This window comes from Myotis lucifugus, unplaced genomic scaffold (assembly GCF_000147115.1).
Source record: "Myotis lucifugus unplaced genomic scaffold, Myoluc2.0 scaffold_15, whole genome shotgun sequence".
Lineage (NCBI taxonomy): Eukaryota > Metazoa > Chordata > Mammalia > Chiroptera > Vespertilionidae > Myotis > Myotis lucifugus.
In genome coordinates, this window is record NW_005871063.1 from 6,471,938 (window position 1) to 6,488,437 (window position 16,500).

The window sequence follows — 16,500 nt, forward strand, 5'->3', positions numbered from 1 at the left end:
CTGTGGCTGCCAGAGACGGCACAGAAGCCCGTTCTCCCTGCGGGCTGGGCCCGCGGAGAGCCTGAGAGCGGCATCTATTTACACGAAGTACCAATTAGTCTCGGAGGCATCCTTTACCCACTTGCCAATGTAATTGCCCGGAACGGGGAGTAGGCGCGTGGGACCGCGGACCTACGAAGAACGCTCCACCGGGTCTCCGCCCCGAACCCCAGCGCACACCAGAGCGTCTGTGCCTCCGTGGCTGGGCAGGACCGCGGAGAGCGCCTGCGACTCTGATCCGGACTGGCTCCCGGGCTTCCCGGGGCGCGGGTGCGGGTACAGGTCCTGCTGCTCCGCGCCGGGAGCCGCCAGGCGCTCGCCACCCTACCCCTCTTTCAGAAATTCGGACTGCTTGTCAAGGCCAGTATCTTATCTCTCAAGTTCAAGTTCCGAGGACTTGCCCTAAGTCATTTTTACCATCCTTAGCAGCCGCGGGAAGCTGGGATCCTGGGGCTGCTGGTCCCAGAGCCAGCGCTGCCAGTCCCACTCTGTCTGTCCGTCCGTCCGGCGCGCAGTATCCTGGCGCAGTCACCTCTCTCCCTTCCTCTGCCTCCCTCCCTTCCTCTCTTTCCTGCTCTACTTCCCCCTTCCCCTCTTGCCTCTTAAGTTTCCTGCACCGTGAATCCAACTGTGCCAAGCCTAGGCTCCCGCGGAACCAGTCCTGAGCCTGGCCGGGACCCTGGGACGCCATCTCCGCGGAGGCTGGACGCGGCAGCGGACCGGTCCGCGCCCGGGCATGGAGACCAAGCGCCAGGGAGGGCATGTCCGGGGCGCCGGAGACGCCAGGCCCGAGTAGCTCCTCCATGGAGTCTGCCCAGAGCGGCCCCTGCTCACCGGATTCGCCCCCAGTCCTGTGCGGTACGTACCTTACGGTTGGGGTGGGGTGGGGCACTGGGAAGGGGCGGCGGGGAGGGTCACTGGTTGGGGGACCGAGTGCGCTAGGTGGGTGACCCTCATAAACCCCACAGACGTGCACTCCAGAAGTTAGCACTGACTGTGCCTCTTGGCTGGAATAAAAGTAGTGCTAGAGGGGTGTGTGTGTGTGTGTGTGTGTGTGTATTTATGTAGGTACAGGGAGCTCGAATGGGTAAACTGAGCCTGGCTTTCCTGTTTGCACATTTGACACCCCCTTTCCCCACCCCCACCCCACCGAATGCCTGGAGATACCCAGCACCTAATCCTGGTCAGCTCTGCCCACCCTTCCTCTTCCCGCGCCCCTCTCCTTCAGTTCAGTCTCTCTCCCTTGCTCTCCCTCTTCCTTTCTCTCCATCTCTCTCCACGGGTGTGTACGTGTGTGAGCGCTGCCAGGGCTGGCAAAGAACCAGCCGCGTTTAGTCCCAGCCGCCCCACCATCAAAGACGAGGGCAGATCTTGCTGCCAGAGCCGCTCGGGCTCCGAACCAGCCTGTGCGCGGCTCTGCGCTCTGCCACCTTCCTCTCCACAGCCCAGAACGCGCACCCCAGGAGCGCCGGGCTCCAGGAGCCCCTCAGCTTCCCGACCTCCTGCCCGCTGGCCTGCGGACCTAGCGCTCGCTGCTTCCAGGCGCTGGACTGACGCGCTCTTCGATTTTTCCTGCCCCCGCCCCCGGGTTTCTTGGTTCACTCCTCCCCGCCACAACCCCCTTTCCCGGCTCGGTCGCCAAGCTTAACCTTGCCCGCGTGGTCATGGGCTGTCTAATTTCATTTGTATCTAGGCTGCTGAGAGCGCTCCTTGCTCTGTGAAGTGGATGTCAGGTGGATCTATGTTTTTGAAGGAACAAAGACTCAGCGAAGGCAACGTGGAGGAAGTTTGAGACGCGGGAGGATGCAGGCTGCGTGCTGGTACGTGCTTCTCCTCCTGCAGCCCACCATCTACTTGGTAAGTCCTGGCCGCTCCTGTGCCCCCGCAATCCCACCCTGGCCTCGAGGCCGGGCAATTGGGGGCGCGCGGGACGGAGGGTGAGACCGCCCGTTCAGCGAGAGCGGCATTCCTGGTGACTGTGTGGGAACAACTTTGGCAAGCTGGTCTCCGTGTCCCTGCGGGATTTTCCGGGAACCCCATCCCCATGTCCTGCTCCAGTCCCCCTCTCCTGTGTGGGATTCTGAACTGCACCTAGGGCGCACTAGACACCCTGAGACCCAGGAGATAATGAGACGGGATGCTTTGTGACAGGAGGAGGCAAAGAGAAGGGATGGAAGACAGGGACTCTCATGGATGTATCCACAGAGTTTAAAGGGAAGGAAATAAAGTGGAGAGCGGGGAACACGAATCTGCTCTGTGGCTTTGAAAGTGAATCCACCCTCGTAGCCGCCCCCCTCTAGTTGGAGATGTGCACATGAGAAGTGCAGGTAACTTTGTTGGACTTGTAGGGTTGAGACAGGGCAAGCTGATCAGTTAGGAACATCACAAGTGAGCAGATAGTTAGGTCAGAGATGCTCTGGCAAACATGGAGCAGCTCTCTTTTCTTCTTTTCCAATCTCTCCTTTTCACCAAATAACCAAACCAGAACCGCACATCCAGTGCCCAGACCCTTATTAGGGAAGTCAGGGAGAGAATTCTAGCAAAGCCGCTGTCCCAGTCTTCCCAGAGCCATTTTAGGGGGTCTGGACTTTGCACACTGTTGTACCTGGGAGAGTGGGGGAATGGCAAGAAGTGCTTTATTGTGGCGGTAGTGGGCTGGTAGCTGTGGGCAGCGCGCGGAACAGAGACACAGAGGGCAATGTCTCGGAGGGCCAGGCGCACTCACCCTGCTGGTGAAGTTGTGCTGAGTACGCTAATCCCCCTTTCCCCATCTGTGTGCCTCCAGAGCTAACTGAGGGCTCAGTGTGTTCTCATAGGGGTAAGGATCGTGGGGCGGTCTGGGATCTCTGATGGGCTGGATACATGGGATGGGGGAATGCTCTTCCTTAATCCCACGAGTTTCAAATCTGGGAGCCAAAGAGTTGCCATCGTTGCCCCGATGCACGTGACAGTAGGGCTGCTAGTTGTGTGAACTCTGTGTAAATGAGTGTGTAAGTATACGTGCGTGAATATGTATGTGAGGGTGTGTATATTTAAGGGGTAGTCAGCTTCAATCTCAGAACTCTCAATGTTGCCTGTCTTGGCACTTTTTTCTCCTGACGGTGGCAGCCGCGGACGCCAGAGGGCGCTGCGCGTCAGTGTCCTCGCCTACAGGACACCTTGAGGTAAACAGGTGAAAGCCTGGGCAGCCAATCCAAGAGAACAGCCTTTCTGACTGTCGCCGAAGTCTGTGCCTTCCCTGGCTGCAACGCAGACGAAATGCAAAAAGTGTCCTTCCCACTTCCCATTTTCAATCGTTCTTGCCCCGACCTGTGTCCAGTAAACCCGCTGACATTGAGAGCCCAGAGGGGAGGGCAGAAAGTTTGGTCAGAGGAAATACAGAAACTATTTATTGAAAGGAAGGGAAGGGGCTGCAAAGTGAAAGCTACAGAGGGGAAATATGAAGCATTCCCTCGATCACCGAACCCCTCCTGCCTCTCTCCTCTGCATAACTCTACGTATGACCTGAACCTCAGGACTGTCCTTACCCTTGGACTGTGCTTTTATACACACACACGGCAAAGGCTGGTGGCTGTGGCTCAGTATATTGCTCGGAGCAAGTATTTCGATATTCTGGAAAATAATCTATCAAAAGCAGAAGTGAAATCAATACATTGTGTTAAATTTTAAATGTGTTTGTTGGCAGTTAAACCGTTTCCCACTCATTACAGCAACAGTGCTGGATTTATTCTAATGCGCCGCGTTCTCAACAACAAGCGCATTAATTCTCCTTTAATTGTAAACTGGGAGCATTTGAAAACCGTTCAGTGTGCAAATTATGCTGATTCAATTACCGTTTAGTTACAGACTTCATTACCTGAATGCCTTTTGGCAATACAGAGAAAGGAGACAGTTTTTCCAGTTTCACTCAAAACAATACCAAATGTGAACAATAAAATAGAGAAGGCGATTTACAAGCCCATTCTTCTCTCTCCGATCTAAAGTTGTTTTGTGTGCCGGGGATTGGAATCCACATGCGCCACAAAAACAAAAGGCTGGTGGTTGTGATCCAAGGTAGTATTTCCCGGGATTGTCATTCCAGGTTTATTTGCCAGCAGAATCCTGGGCTGTTTTCTTGGAGGAGCAGGAAGCTGACTTTTACCAGGGAAATGAATTTTAAAGGATGAATTGGGCAGTCAGGAGAGTTTGGTTTTAGGCAACTAAGGAAGTGAAGAGCCTTAATTAAAGCTCTAGGGCAATGTGACAGACCAAGAATTGGCCAGAGCTTCTTTCCCCACTTATTTTACTAAACACCAGAAACAGTAACTGAACTTAGCATTTATGGGTGGCTGTACTCCGGAACATCCAGACCTTTGCAAGCAACTGCAATAGATGCATGCAGGTTGTCAGAAGCTAATTCAAGTTATGTTCCAAAAAGGTAGTTATTTTATTTTGTGTCCCCCCACCCCCTGTCCTTGAATTGAAATAAGCCAGGGAGGAGTTTAAGGAGTAAATTTATGTCTTTACAAGCTCACATCACAACTTTGGTGACAGGGATACTCTATTTATGCATTGCCTCCTAGCTGATACCCCAGTACACCTTTTTCTTTAAGCTCTTGGAATCAGAAAATACTCCTAAATTTGGGAGGAACTTAATATGAAAAACAACTGTATTCAGCAGATCAGTGCTCCATGTTTAAGGCACAGTTGTTTGCCTGTGTGTGGGTGAATGTTCTCAAGGTATGTTTCTTGGCCCAGGGTTCTTTGAGTGCCTGTTCTAAGTTGAGGATTTTGTGTCTTTTTGTGCTTATTGAGAGATTGGTCTGTCCTATTTCAAATTAGAAGCTTATTTTAGTACTACAGTGGGGAGTTAATTAGAACGGTGTCTGCAAAGTTACCCACTAAAGCATATTCGAATTTTAAAAAATTACCACAAGGCTAACTCCAATAATAAATGCTGGGAAGTGGGAAGTTATTTTTTTTAAAAAATAAAGTGAAGGAAGTCTTCTGTTTATTGAATGCTGTGTTTTGCAGATTTAAAAGTCTGAGTTCAGCAGGAGAGACACCTATGGCATAAAAATACTTCTTAAAAATAAAAAAAAAAGTCCTGCAATTTTTATTCTCCTGTCAGTCCTGGACTAATTCCAGAATATCTCAATGGGGTGGCAGGACTGGAGCATTTTCACTGAATTGAAGTGCACCCTGGGTAAACTAGGGAACTGTGGTTTCTGGCTCTGAGGACTGGGTGTCCTAAATTGAGTTATTCCCAGTGGGTCAAGCTGCAGGATAGACCAGGGCACATAGGGAGAGCACCTCCCAGCAGAAAGCAGAGATGCTCTGTTTGGGGGCTCACTTGTGGCAATTTTCAGGGTCAAGAATTAATTCTAATGAGTGCTCCCTGGGCATGTCAACAAAAAAGTTACTCAGAAATTGAGTCCAGAGAATCTGAACAGGGTTTGAATGATTGGACTGTGATCAGTCACCTCCACAGTGAGGAGATGCGAGGAGATGCTGACCCTCCAACTTAGGCCCCACTAGCCAGTTCTGTTAGGAATTAAAATGGATAATCATCTGGTTGTTGTTTTTAACCAATGTGGGCAAGAATGGATACTTCTTTCTAACCCTTGGGCTTAAAAAAACATTTTGAATAATCTATTCCCTCAAATTTAGGAATTTAGGGTGTCCTTAAAATGTGAATTACACACCAATTGTTTAATAGAGATTAAACAGCGATTGGTAATTTCATGGAATGGTAACTCTGTACTGTTTGAAGCCAGACCCTTCCGTGAATTCACTCTTTATGAAGGTGGCTATTAAGAAATGTGGAAGCTGGGGGAAGGGGTGTGTGTGTGTGGGGGGGGGGGGAGCAGCAGGAGAGAGACGACTAATGCCTTTCCTCTGATTAGGTATTTGTACTTCCCATCCTTTGAAAATTAAGCCAACTGCCCACTGAAAACTTGAATCAATTTGAGCTTATACCTGATAACACCTTAACTAGCTGAGGCTATTCAGTGTTCTCTAGTAAGGCCAGTTGTTGGAAGCCATACTGGAAGTCACACCACTGCATTTCCTGAAACTTCTACCCCATATCAGCCCTGTGACTATAGGATTACACCTAGATTTTAGAAGGAGCCTGTGCTCCAGCAGCACATGATATTTCCTCAGTCCAGGGTTCTGTGGGAGAAGTTGCATTTTCCTGAAATGCTCAACTCTCCATTGACCAGGAAAGCAGCTCCCTGGGTAGGTGGGAAGCCCTGGGGTGGCTCACCCTTTTGCCTCACTTCCAGGAGGATTATCATGGTCTGGGGCCTTCTAGTGATAGCTTCAGGGGGACTGCCTTTGGTATTAGAAGGATTGAACCAGAATTGCTCCAACTTTCTCAGCCCATATTTTCCCAGAAAGCCATTAACTTCCCGGCTCCTCTTTGTGCGAAGTTGATTTCTATTTGGCTTTGAATTGTCGACTGGCGATCTCTTCCTTAATGAAAGTGTTGTCTGGGCGAAAAATATATCGGGCGGCAGGGAAATTGGTTTATTATTTTGAGGAAGGTGCCCAATGTCCTACTTTTCTAGCTGCAGGAAGATTTTCTGCAGACTACAGAAATTGACAGCATTGTCCAGGTAATAACCGTCGTCGACAATGTTTTCAAAAGGACGTTTGAGTGATGAAAGCATTTGGATATTGCTCTTTCAAGTGAGCAATTTTCTGTCTTGGGGTTCTCTGATGTTATAGGGGGCAGGGAGAAGGGGCCCACACATTGCCAAGGAGATGGCTTCACTGCTTTGCCCAGACCCAAAATGAGGAAGTGTTGTCAGCTCTGCTTGGAAACCTGAGGTCTGAAGAGCCCTCAGTTTGTTTGGCTGTCGCAACTTTGATGTTAAGGGTCAAAGGGAATCCCGACCATAAGGAATAACACGCTTCTTGCACTCCTCTGTCCATAAAGAAAACCCATGGGAAGCCTGAAAGTTTGCCTGCTCTCAAGTGGCAAGTTAGAAGTGTGCATTCTTTCTGATATATATATTTTAAAGAAAGCGTCTACGTTTGATTTGATTCAGGAAAAGTTATCTTAAAGCAACCACATCTTTTAGGAGCTTCAGATCTCATTGTAAGACCCTAACTGTCCTCGCCGGTTTAATTAATAGAGGGAGGCGGCAGTCCGCGGGGCTAGGCGAGCCTGCTCTCTCCGGGTCAGCGGCTTCCCGGAGCAGCGGGTGGCTAAGCGAGTCTGCTCTCTCGTCTTCCCCTGCCTTCTCCTAGCCGCCATCCGTCTAGTCCCGCCGCACGCTTGCAGGAATTTGCCGTCTTGATTTATCTGCCACTTAAGCTCGCGACCAGCTCTTTCTCTCTATGTCAGCACTCACTCCTCCCGGAGCTTGGTAAACACGGCGCGCGCATTTTTCTGCCGCCGATTGGCATGTTGACGACTCCGCTTGAAGGAATGTGACAATAAAGTGGGGAACCAAAGCTTGGCAAGCACTTAATCAAGGATAAAAAGGTTCTGCGGTAAGGATGTCACTCAATTTATTGTGAAAGGCGAATGAATTACGTTTAATGAAAGTGCTCCCCAGATGAATATTACCAGCAATTTCCTGAGTTGGCTCTGTCAGCTCGCGATGAGGAAATGCCAACCCAGATCAGAAAAGCGCGCCCGTCTCAATTACTATGCAAGCTTTCCAAGAGCGGCTTTTTTAATTTTATTGAGATGATATATATTGGCGGCTTCTTTGTGCTCCTCCACGCGCGCCCACCAGTGCGTTTGCCCATTTTCCAAGTTTGCCATCTGCCCTCGAGGGTCGCTGGCCGCTGTTGGAACTTCCTAGGTGCGCGCTGAGTTTCTGCGGCGGGCAGAAACCCTAATTACCTCCTCTGTAAACAGCTTTCTCTAGTATTTTGTTTACTATGGGGGTGGAGACTGGCAAGGGGGTGGGGTGGGGCGGGGGGTGGGGCGGGGGGACGGACAGAATTCCCGTGCTCCGGTTCCCTTTGTCATAGAAAGTTCCTTAGGTGTCTAGTGAGGGGTTCCGGAGTGTGGAGAGTGAGTGGCAGTGGGAGCGGAGCGTTGGGATGATGCGCAAGGTGGGGTCCCAGGAACTAGGAGAGTGCAGCCCGAGCTCTCCGGCAGCGGCTATAGCAAAGCCTTCTCCCGCTCCCACTTCCTGTACATTAATGAGGGTATTTTATTTGTTCAAGTCGGAAATACAATGGTGAGGGGGTACATAGGCTGCAGTCCCAGCGCATCGTTTCGTCTACATGAGAATGGAGAACCTAGAGGCTTTTCTTGTAAGGTTTCTTTCTCCCACAGTTAGACAAATGGCTGCATAGAAAACCCGAGTGTTTCCTTAAGAACTGGCTCATGGGGGCTCTACGCATCCCTGCTGAACCTGACTTTGGCTGGGCCTAGCCCATCACCCCGCCACCCGAAAGGGTTCTGATGGGAAGTATCCGAGGCAGCGGAGGCAAAGGCCGCAAAGGGAGGTTGGGCACCCTTGCCCCACCGGAGGCAGAGGGCGTCCTCCTGGCACGGCTCGCCCTAGGTCTCGGACTTCCCTCCTCACCCACTTAATTTTAAGGCTACTGTGAGTCCTCTTCTGCAGTTGGCGAGGAACTTTCTTCGATGTAGGCTTCATCCCCTCGGCTCAGAACCTCCGTCCTCTGACCGGAGCTGCGGAGTGTTCGGGCCCGGGGAAGTTTCCCAGCAGGAGTCGCTGCCGCCACAGCTGCGCGCTCTATTGTCCTCTTTCAGCCTCCAGTGACTTCCAGCAGTCCCAACCGACTTTTGAAAACCATAGGGGCAGCCCTCTGGTTTCTGGACTCCAAGCCCTCACGTCAAAGCGTTGCTTCTGGGAAACTTTTCTTCGCCGCCGCCACCAAGCGTCGTGCTCCGGCGGCAGCAGTTTTCCAGAGAGGCCGCGGGCCCCGAGATTCAATGGGGCAGCGGCGGGCGGGCCGCCCCGCCAGCAGAGCGGTAGGTCAGGACCACGGACAGCGCCGCAGGCTCCGCCCCGTCTGCTCACCGCAGTGCAGCTGCATTTCCCTGCACCGCTGGCTTCCTCTGGAAGTAGAGTCTGCGCTTTCCGCAGCCACCTCCCTACCATCCAGTGGTGGCTGTAAAACCCAGCTTCCCCCCTCGGTCACTTGGGAACAGACGCTCAGACCGCTAGGTCCCCAGTGTTTGCTGCGGTTAGAGCCTCTCGCTCGCACCCCTTCCCCACCCCTGCATGATTGCGGCATCACGTGATTGCCGCTGCTTCATCCCGAGTGGAGGTGAATTCTGTTCCGCTTTCTCCTCCCCTGCCCCCCTGCCCTCGCACAGTAACCAGACAGAAGCATGAATCATGTAGTGTACAGCTGTAAGCGTCCTTAACAAAGTAAAAGCTTCGTTTGGCAGATAAGGAAACTGAGGTACGGAGCTGGGAGTCAACTTTCTCGCAAGAGTAAAACCAAACTGGGAGAAGTGATCCCTACTCCGCCTCCCACCTTCGGGGAACAACATGGGACCACCGAGACGCCCACCAGGATTAGGCGCCTTTAAAAAGCGGTGCGCGTATGTGTGTGTGTGGGGGGGGGGGCAGTGAGGAGTTCTAATTATTATAAATTTCTAAAGAAGCAGTAATTATTCACGGGGAGCAGGACAAATCACGGCCCAGGGAAGGGAATCGATATATTTGCTATCGAAAGTGCCTGGCTCGCCTTTAATACAGATGAATAAGGATGGGACCTCATTATTTTTCGTGGTTAGGCTCCCGGCGTGGGGTCAGATGCAGCGTGGAATCTATCATCATTAGACCCGAGACGGGGTGGGGAAAGTTTCTATTTATTTACTTAGCAAAACAAACAAACCCCTCTCCCCAAGCCCCTAAATAACTCCCCTCCCCCACACTCCTGCACAACCATCGCCCGCCTCCCCAGCCCCACTCCACTCCCTCCCGTGCCCCCTGGCTCCCTGCACACTCTCCCCGGCTTCTCTGAGCGCTCCAGAGCCGACACGGCGGTCACTCAAGAGTGTGCGCAGTTCCTCCTGGGCTGCGGTTACTTCTTTGATTTGGAAATAAGCCAGGGAGTACCGAGTGTTGGCGCTAGGGGTTCTCTGTGTCAAAGGCGAAGAGCAGCTGGGAAGTCTTGCCGGTTTCTCTCGCCTTAGTTTGAGAACCAGTCCTTTCAGTTCACCGGGCTCTGCACAACGCCGCAGCATTAAAGGAGCAGAGGTCTGGCAGGTAGTGCTCCATCAACCCACGTGAGACGCCACTCGGAGAAAGGCAAGCCCGAGAGAAGAGAAGGAATGTGGAGGTGAAGCAGGGCCGGGAATTGAATAAGAAGAGAAGGAAAGGTTTAGGTGTAACTCCACCAGGGTATTCTGGTTCCACCACTGTTTCCCAGGACTGTGAATGCGCCCCGCCTCCAACCACTGAAGACGCTGAACTGTTTAGGGTCTGCCTACTCTATTACACAGCATCCCCAACCCTTCTCCCCCTAATTACACAGCATCCCCAACACCTCTCCCCCCAATTTCTCCATGCTTCCTCACTCTCAGAAGGTGTCTGACAGCCTTTCTCACTCTCAGAAGGTGTCTGACACCCCTGGTGGGCAGCTGCTGGGATGAAATTTGTATTCTTGTGTGGTGTCTTCACTGCTCCCCGTAATGCCATAGTTCTCATGGCCAACTGAAGTGTGTTTGAGTGTGTGCGCGCGTGTATATGTGTAGTTTTGACTTCATCTGGCAGGGTCCTCCCTTATTACAGCAGGTCCTTACTGCAGAGAAGATAGGGTATGGCACTTAAAAAACACACGAACTCCTTAATTGCAGTAAAATTAATCATGATTATAATAACATTAATGAGAGCAAAATTTAAAATTGTGAACTTCCAGGCACTAAAGTAGTAATAATGTACTTCTTTCCCTTGAATGTTCTTTTCCTCAGAGCCCAGCCTTTCATGGTGTATTGTGATTACCTGAGTGTCTTTGTTCCCTTGCCTTCAGAGCCAGCCAGCCAACACAACACCCAGACTGTATGATCTACTGGAATCATTTCCTCCCACCATCTTCATTTTCAGAGGCTTTATAATTAAACTCTGTGAGATATATGTAGAATATATCCAGTGGAGAGTCTTTTATTTATGTAGCATGCTGAGAATGGAAAATTAAGGAAGCGCTTCCATTAAAGTAATAAGCCTGCTTTGACATTAACAGAAATGCCCTTTTAATTTACTTTTTTAAAAAAAGTCTAACAGGTTCTTTATGTGAGACCATACCCCAAAGTCATGCCTTTTATTTTAGTTTTTGAGTCATGCCTTTTAAAGGAGAGATCCCAATCGACATATTAACCTGTATTAACTTAGTGGAACAAAAGGCCAGGCTAGCCACTCATTTGATATGTACACTAGGCTTAGCATGGCAAGGATGCAGTGTGATGCAGGAAGCTGAGCGGAAAGAGTTCGCTGGCAATGGCTGCAAGGCCCTTCATTGTGCTGCCTCTCCCTGTCCCCAACCACATCACAATGCACACATTTACCCGCAGTGCAACATGGTCTTCCAGAGCCAACACAAAGGCATGATGCTGCAAACTGGCAGAGATTTTCATAAAATTGAAATTCACAGATTAAAACCAAGAGGCACAGATCTCCTTCTTTAAGATTGGTTATTGCCAGAAAAACTTGGAGAAAATTTCCTGGCTTAGAAGAACCTTTTCCCCCCCCTTCATTTACAGGTTAAACACACAGACACACAGCAGACCAAGACTGGATGTTAAAATGTACATTTGTACATCTACCCTTTGAAGGATTCTATGAAAAAGTATAACAGGAAAATATTTTGTTTTCATAAATTGTTGGCCTTAAAATTCCAACTTGGGTTTGACAGTACCATTTCCTTGATAGGAATCTGGTACCTGACACTGGACTGTTGTCCTATTTATGTCATCACTTTCAGTTATAGAATGAATTCAGTTTTGGTAAAGAGAAACTACTGGCAAGGTAGCTGGAATTTTAGTCATATATATAGGCATACACACACACACACACACACACACACACACACACACATATTCCAACCTCTCCAACTGAACTTTAGAAAATGATTTTTCCTCCTTTTAACCTTGTAGCTAAATGCTATTAGAGGCCCACAGGTATATAAAACAGCTTATATAAAATTAATGGACTGCTTTACTTTCACAATCTCTTACTTGTGAAGCCCTTGTAAAATACTGAATCTATTTAAAGTAGGAAGAATATAAAAGTCAGGTTTTGTGTGCAATCAATAGTTGTAAATGGTTCGGTGAAATATTTGATTGTTTTGAATGAGTTTGAAAAGGTGATGAAGATTTATTGTCTGTCTTTGTGCACTGATGTGCTAATTATAAGGCTGCCCCCTCTTTTGTATACTTGACCAGTTTTGAAACTAAGTGTAAGATTCCAAGGCAACATCAAAGTAAGTAGTCAAAATTTCGGGAAAGATGCATTTATTGACTTACCTGGTTACAAAGAGATCCACGGGTCACTATGAAGTCGTGATTGAGGAAGAAATAAAAAAATCTCCCAAAATTGCTTTATTATTTTTAAAAATTAACAATAGATTTATTGGTATTGTATACTCTGAGTATTTTATATGCATTTTTTGAAAAAGAAAATGAATGAAGGCTTTAACTTAGCATCAAACTTCATAAAATGAGATTTAAAAACATTGAAACTATGAACATAAATCCCTTCTTGTTTTGCAAAAGTGTGGACAAAATTTGGAAAAATTGGAGGTTCTTATTCTTTTCTTCCTCAAAACATATATTAAAGATGACATTTCTCTGTATTCTGTTATTTGACTTATGGATCTCTAAGAGATGCCATAAGCCCCACTATGAATTTCTTTTTTATTACTGTGCATTTTCATTGGGAAATGAATCACTTTTTTCCTCTTGCCTTATTGGACTGAGAATTATACATGGCCCAAAAACATAGTGACATTTTCTTCTTTTTTTAAATCCTCGCCTGGGGATGTATTTTTATTGATTTTAGAGAGAGAGGAAGGGAGAGCACACAAGAAAAGGAGAGAAACATCAGTGAGAGAGAGAGAAGAACACCAATTGGTTGCTGCCTGTCTATGCCCTGACCAGGGATGGAACCCACAATCTAGGTATGTGCCCTGGACAGGAATGGAACCCGCAACCTTTTTGGTGTATGGGAGGATGCTCCCAACAGCTGAGCCACCTCGCCAGGGCAGCATAGTGACATTTTCAAAACCTTCATCCCACTTTCCCCTATTTTATTCCCTCTCCTTGTAAATATGGCCACTGGACTATCGCATTAACACGTCCTCTAAATAAGAAATAATGTCATAACTTACCAACTAGCTACATATATTGTTCCTGCTGCTCAGTACTCGATGGAAAACTCTTAATACATGGACTGGATTACATAGGATTCATTATACTTTCTGTCTGAGAAGTTTTCAATAAAAATGCCATAATTAATCCCAGGTTTGATTCAAAAACCTATTTGGAGAATGATGAATTGTGATTTGTTGTTGGAGCAGCTGTGGTGTTGGTAATGGGGCTGACTACCTGATCTCTGAAATTGAAAATATAAAATACCTTTATTCACATATCTTTTCCATTATTTGTGAATAGTTGCTTGCACCAGGGCATCATCATTTATTGTTTTCCAGAATTAAATGCAGAGAAAGATGCAAACCACGGCATATGAAAGGAAGTTATTCATGCGTAGTCAGTGTAGTATTTCTCTGGTCTTGATGTGAAACTTAATTGCTATTGATGTGGCGATTTTGCAGAACATGGCAGAGTTTTTGCCTCTTTCACAAGAAATATGTAATTGAATGATGAGTCCCTCATGTTAGATTTTCAACCTTATTTCTTTTGGTTTAACAAGGCAGAGTTATGAACAGCTGCACCCAGAGGCAGCTACTATCAAGCTAGTGCAGATCTGGCGTTAGCACCTAGGAGCTGAGTTACCACTTTTAGATCTGCAGCTCTGCTCTTAGGCTGCAATGTTCGGGAGTGTGGAGGCATGAAAAGGGAATGATTTGGCTCAAGATGTTTAATCCTGCCTTGCATTCTTGACTGAAATCTTTTACAATTAGAATGGCTCCAGTTAATGTTTGCCTGGACGCATTTGCACATATCTAAGTTTGATGGGTCCCCACCACTCCCCTTGAACAAATGGTGAAAAAGAGAGAGGCTTTAAATGCAAATCCACATACTAAAAGATGGATATATCCTACCAAAGGCCACTACTTGCAGCTAGGTGGATAATGTCACGGTTCTTGTGCAAGTGTCAACAATGAATTCATGGTAGAAATCAATGAGTTATGATGAAAAGGTGAGTGACTTTTTGGCTCCATTGAGGATCTGACTGGCCACAGGCCCCTTTTCAGTCATTCCCAAAAATCCACCCCCCACCTCTCTCTCATCACTCCCTCACTTCAATTCTTAAGGGAAGCAGCATTGAAAAAGACATTAGGAGAAAAGAAGGGAAGAGAATGGCAAAGTACATTCTTAATTTTGTGACCTTAGGCAAACTTTTAAACTTCTTAGACCTCAATTGTCTTATCCTTTAAAATGGTGCTAGCACATGCAAAAGAACCAAATCAGACTTGTTCCTCCCACCAGATATATATATAAAAGCCAACTGACCAGAACGCTGGAATGACCGGAACAACCAGAATGACCATTCGCTATGACGCACACCGTGGTGGCCAATCAGCCCAATGAGGGCCCTGATTGGCCTCTCCCAACCTCCCTTCCCCCTGCTGGCCTGGCCCCCAATCGGCCTCCCCACCCTGATCGGGAGCAGGGCTGCCCAACCTCCCTCATCCCCTCCCCAACTGGCCCAACCTGATCGGCCCCCATTGGAGCGGGCCGGCTGGACCCTACCCATGCATGAATTTGTGCACCGGACTTCTAGTGTATAATAAGAACATAAAAAGGCCCCTGGAACTTAGCAGTGGTGAACTTAGCAAGAAAAAAAGTCTTGCTACCCTTTAGAGAGAAAGGTTCTGACCAGGTTCCCATGCTCCCAGCATAACCCTTGTAGAGATGAAATGCAAGGCCTAATTCTACCCTCGGACCCTCCTGTCTTTTGTTTCCCCCTTGCAGCTGGTTGATTGCTGTATAGTTGCCCAATCCTGCCTAGAAAGCCATATGTATTTATTGTGAATAGTAATCACTGTGACTCATCCCAGAAGAAAGTGGCCATTTCTACAACAACTAGTTAAATGTTTATATGAATAATGAGACAAGTCATCGACAGGCTCAATGAACAGATTGCCTAGTTGACAGGAGAATTCTTGTGATGTTTTAATTTCATGTGGCAAACACTATGGACATTTATTAAGATCTGATTTAAGCCGGAACCGGTTTGGCTCAGTGGATAGAGCGTCGGCCTGCGGACTGAAGGGTCCCGGGTTCGATTCCGGTCGGGGGCATGTGCCTGGGTTGCGGGCACATCCCCAGTAGGAGATGTGCAGGAGGCAGCTGGTCGATGTTTCTCTCTCATCGATGTTTCTAACTCTCTATCTCTCTCCCTTCCTCTCTGTAAAAAATCAATAAAATATATTTAAAAAAAAAAAAAAAAAAAAAAGATCTGATTTAAAACATTGATTTATTTGTGAGGGGTATTTGCTTTTAATTACTTTTCTTTTAACACTTGGAATTCGCTTAAAATTTGCATGCAAGGTAAGCAAAACATAGCCTACTGTGTTTTAAAGTTGAGGAACCTTTGGCCAGAGTATACAGGCTACATCATTCCACTGAAGTTTATTACAGCTGAAGGTCTGGATATAATAGCTCCTTAGCTCCCCAGAGTAGTAGATGAAATACTTTGATGGGATGAAAGCCACAGCAGCCCTCTCATATTCTGCTCAAAATATCTCCTGTATTCCCCCATATACCTCCTTCCAAGGTATTACCTTGGGTACCCAAGAAAAGTTCCTATGCAGAAATACTATTTTGTGTCTTCAATTTGACATGAGAATGGGGGTGGTGTGGGGCTGATGGCAAAGGATAAAATGTTCCCTTTCCTATTTATACCCTAAGCCATGCAATGTGTCAGGACGTTAGCATGATTTATTTTTTCATTTAATTCTCTTAATAACCCTATGAGATGATAAGTGCTACTGATATCAGTAAGGTCTTATTAATATCACTAATATTAATATATTAATATACCCATTCTAGGCATATTGTTAGTGACATCCCATTTTATAGATGAGGAAATTGAGGCATTGAGAGTATGAGTGTCTGGTGTAAGGTGGTGAGATTCTATCCCAGGCAGTCTAATTCTTGAGCCAGTGCTTTTAATTACTATACTATATTGTGTGTATGTGTGTGTGTGTGGGGGGGTGCACACTGATACATGCATGCATACATGGGTGCATATAATGGTGGTGGGGAATGAGAATGGGTCCATTTAAAAATATTTTTGAAAGAAATAACTATGTTGCTTTCTACTTTAATGAATAGTTCTTTCCCACTCTTCTAGG

The 16,500-nt window shown here is 47.6% G+C and overlaps 1 protein-coding gene across 1 annotated transcript in view; it reads left to right on the top strand.

The window, feature by feature from the left end:
- Positions 1 to 396: 396 nt before the first annotated feature.
- Positions 397 to 16,500, top strand: part of NXPH1 (neurexophilin 1) — a 269,592-nt gene continuing 253,488 nt past the window's right edge. The window contains exons 1-2 of the mRNA XM_014452444.2: positions 397 to 897; positions 1,733 to 1,896. Coding sequence (XP_014307930.1) covers positions 1,843 to 1,896 — 54 coding nt within the window. The 5' untranslated portion in view covers positions 397 to 897; positions 1,733 to 1,842. The remainder of the gene's footprint in view (positions 898 to 1,732; positions 1,897 to 16,500) is intronic.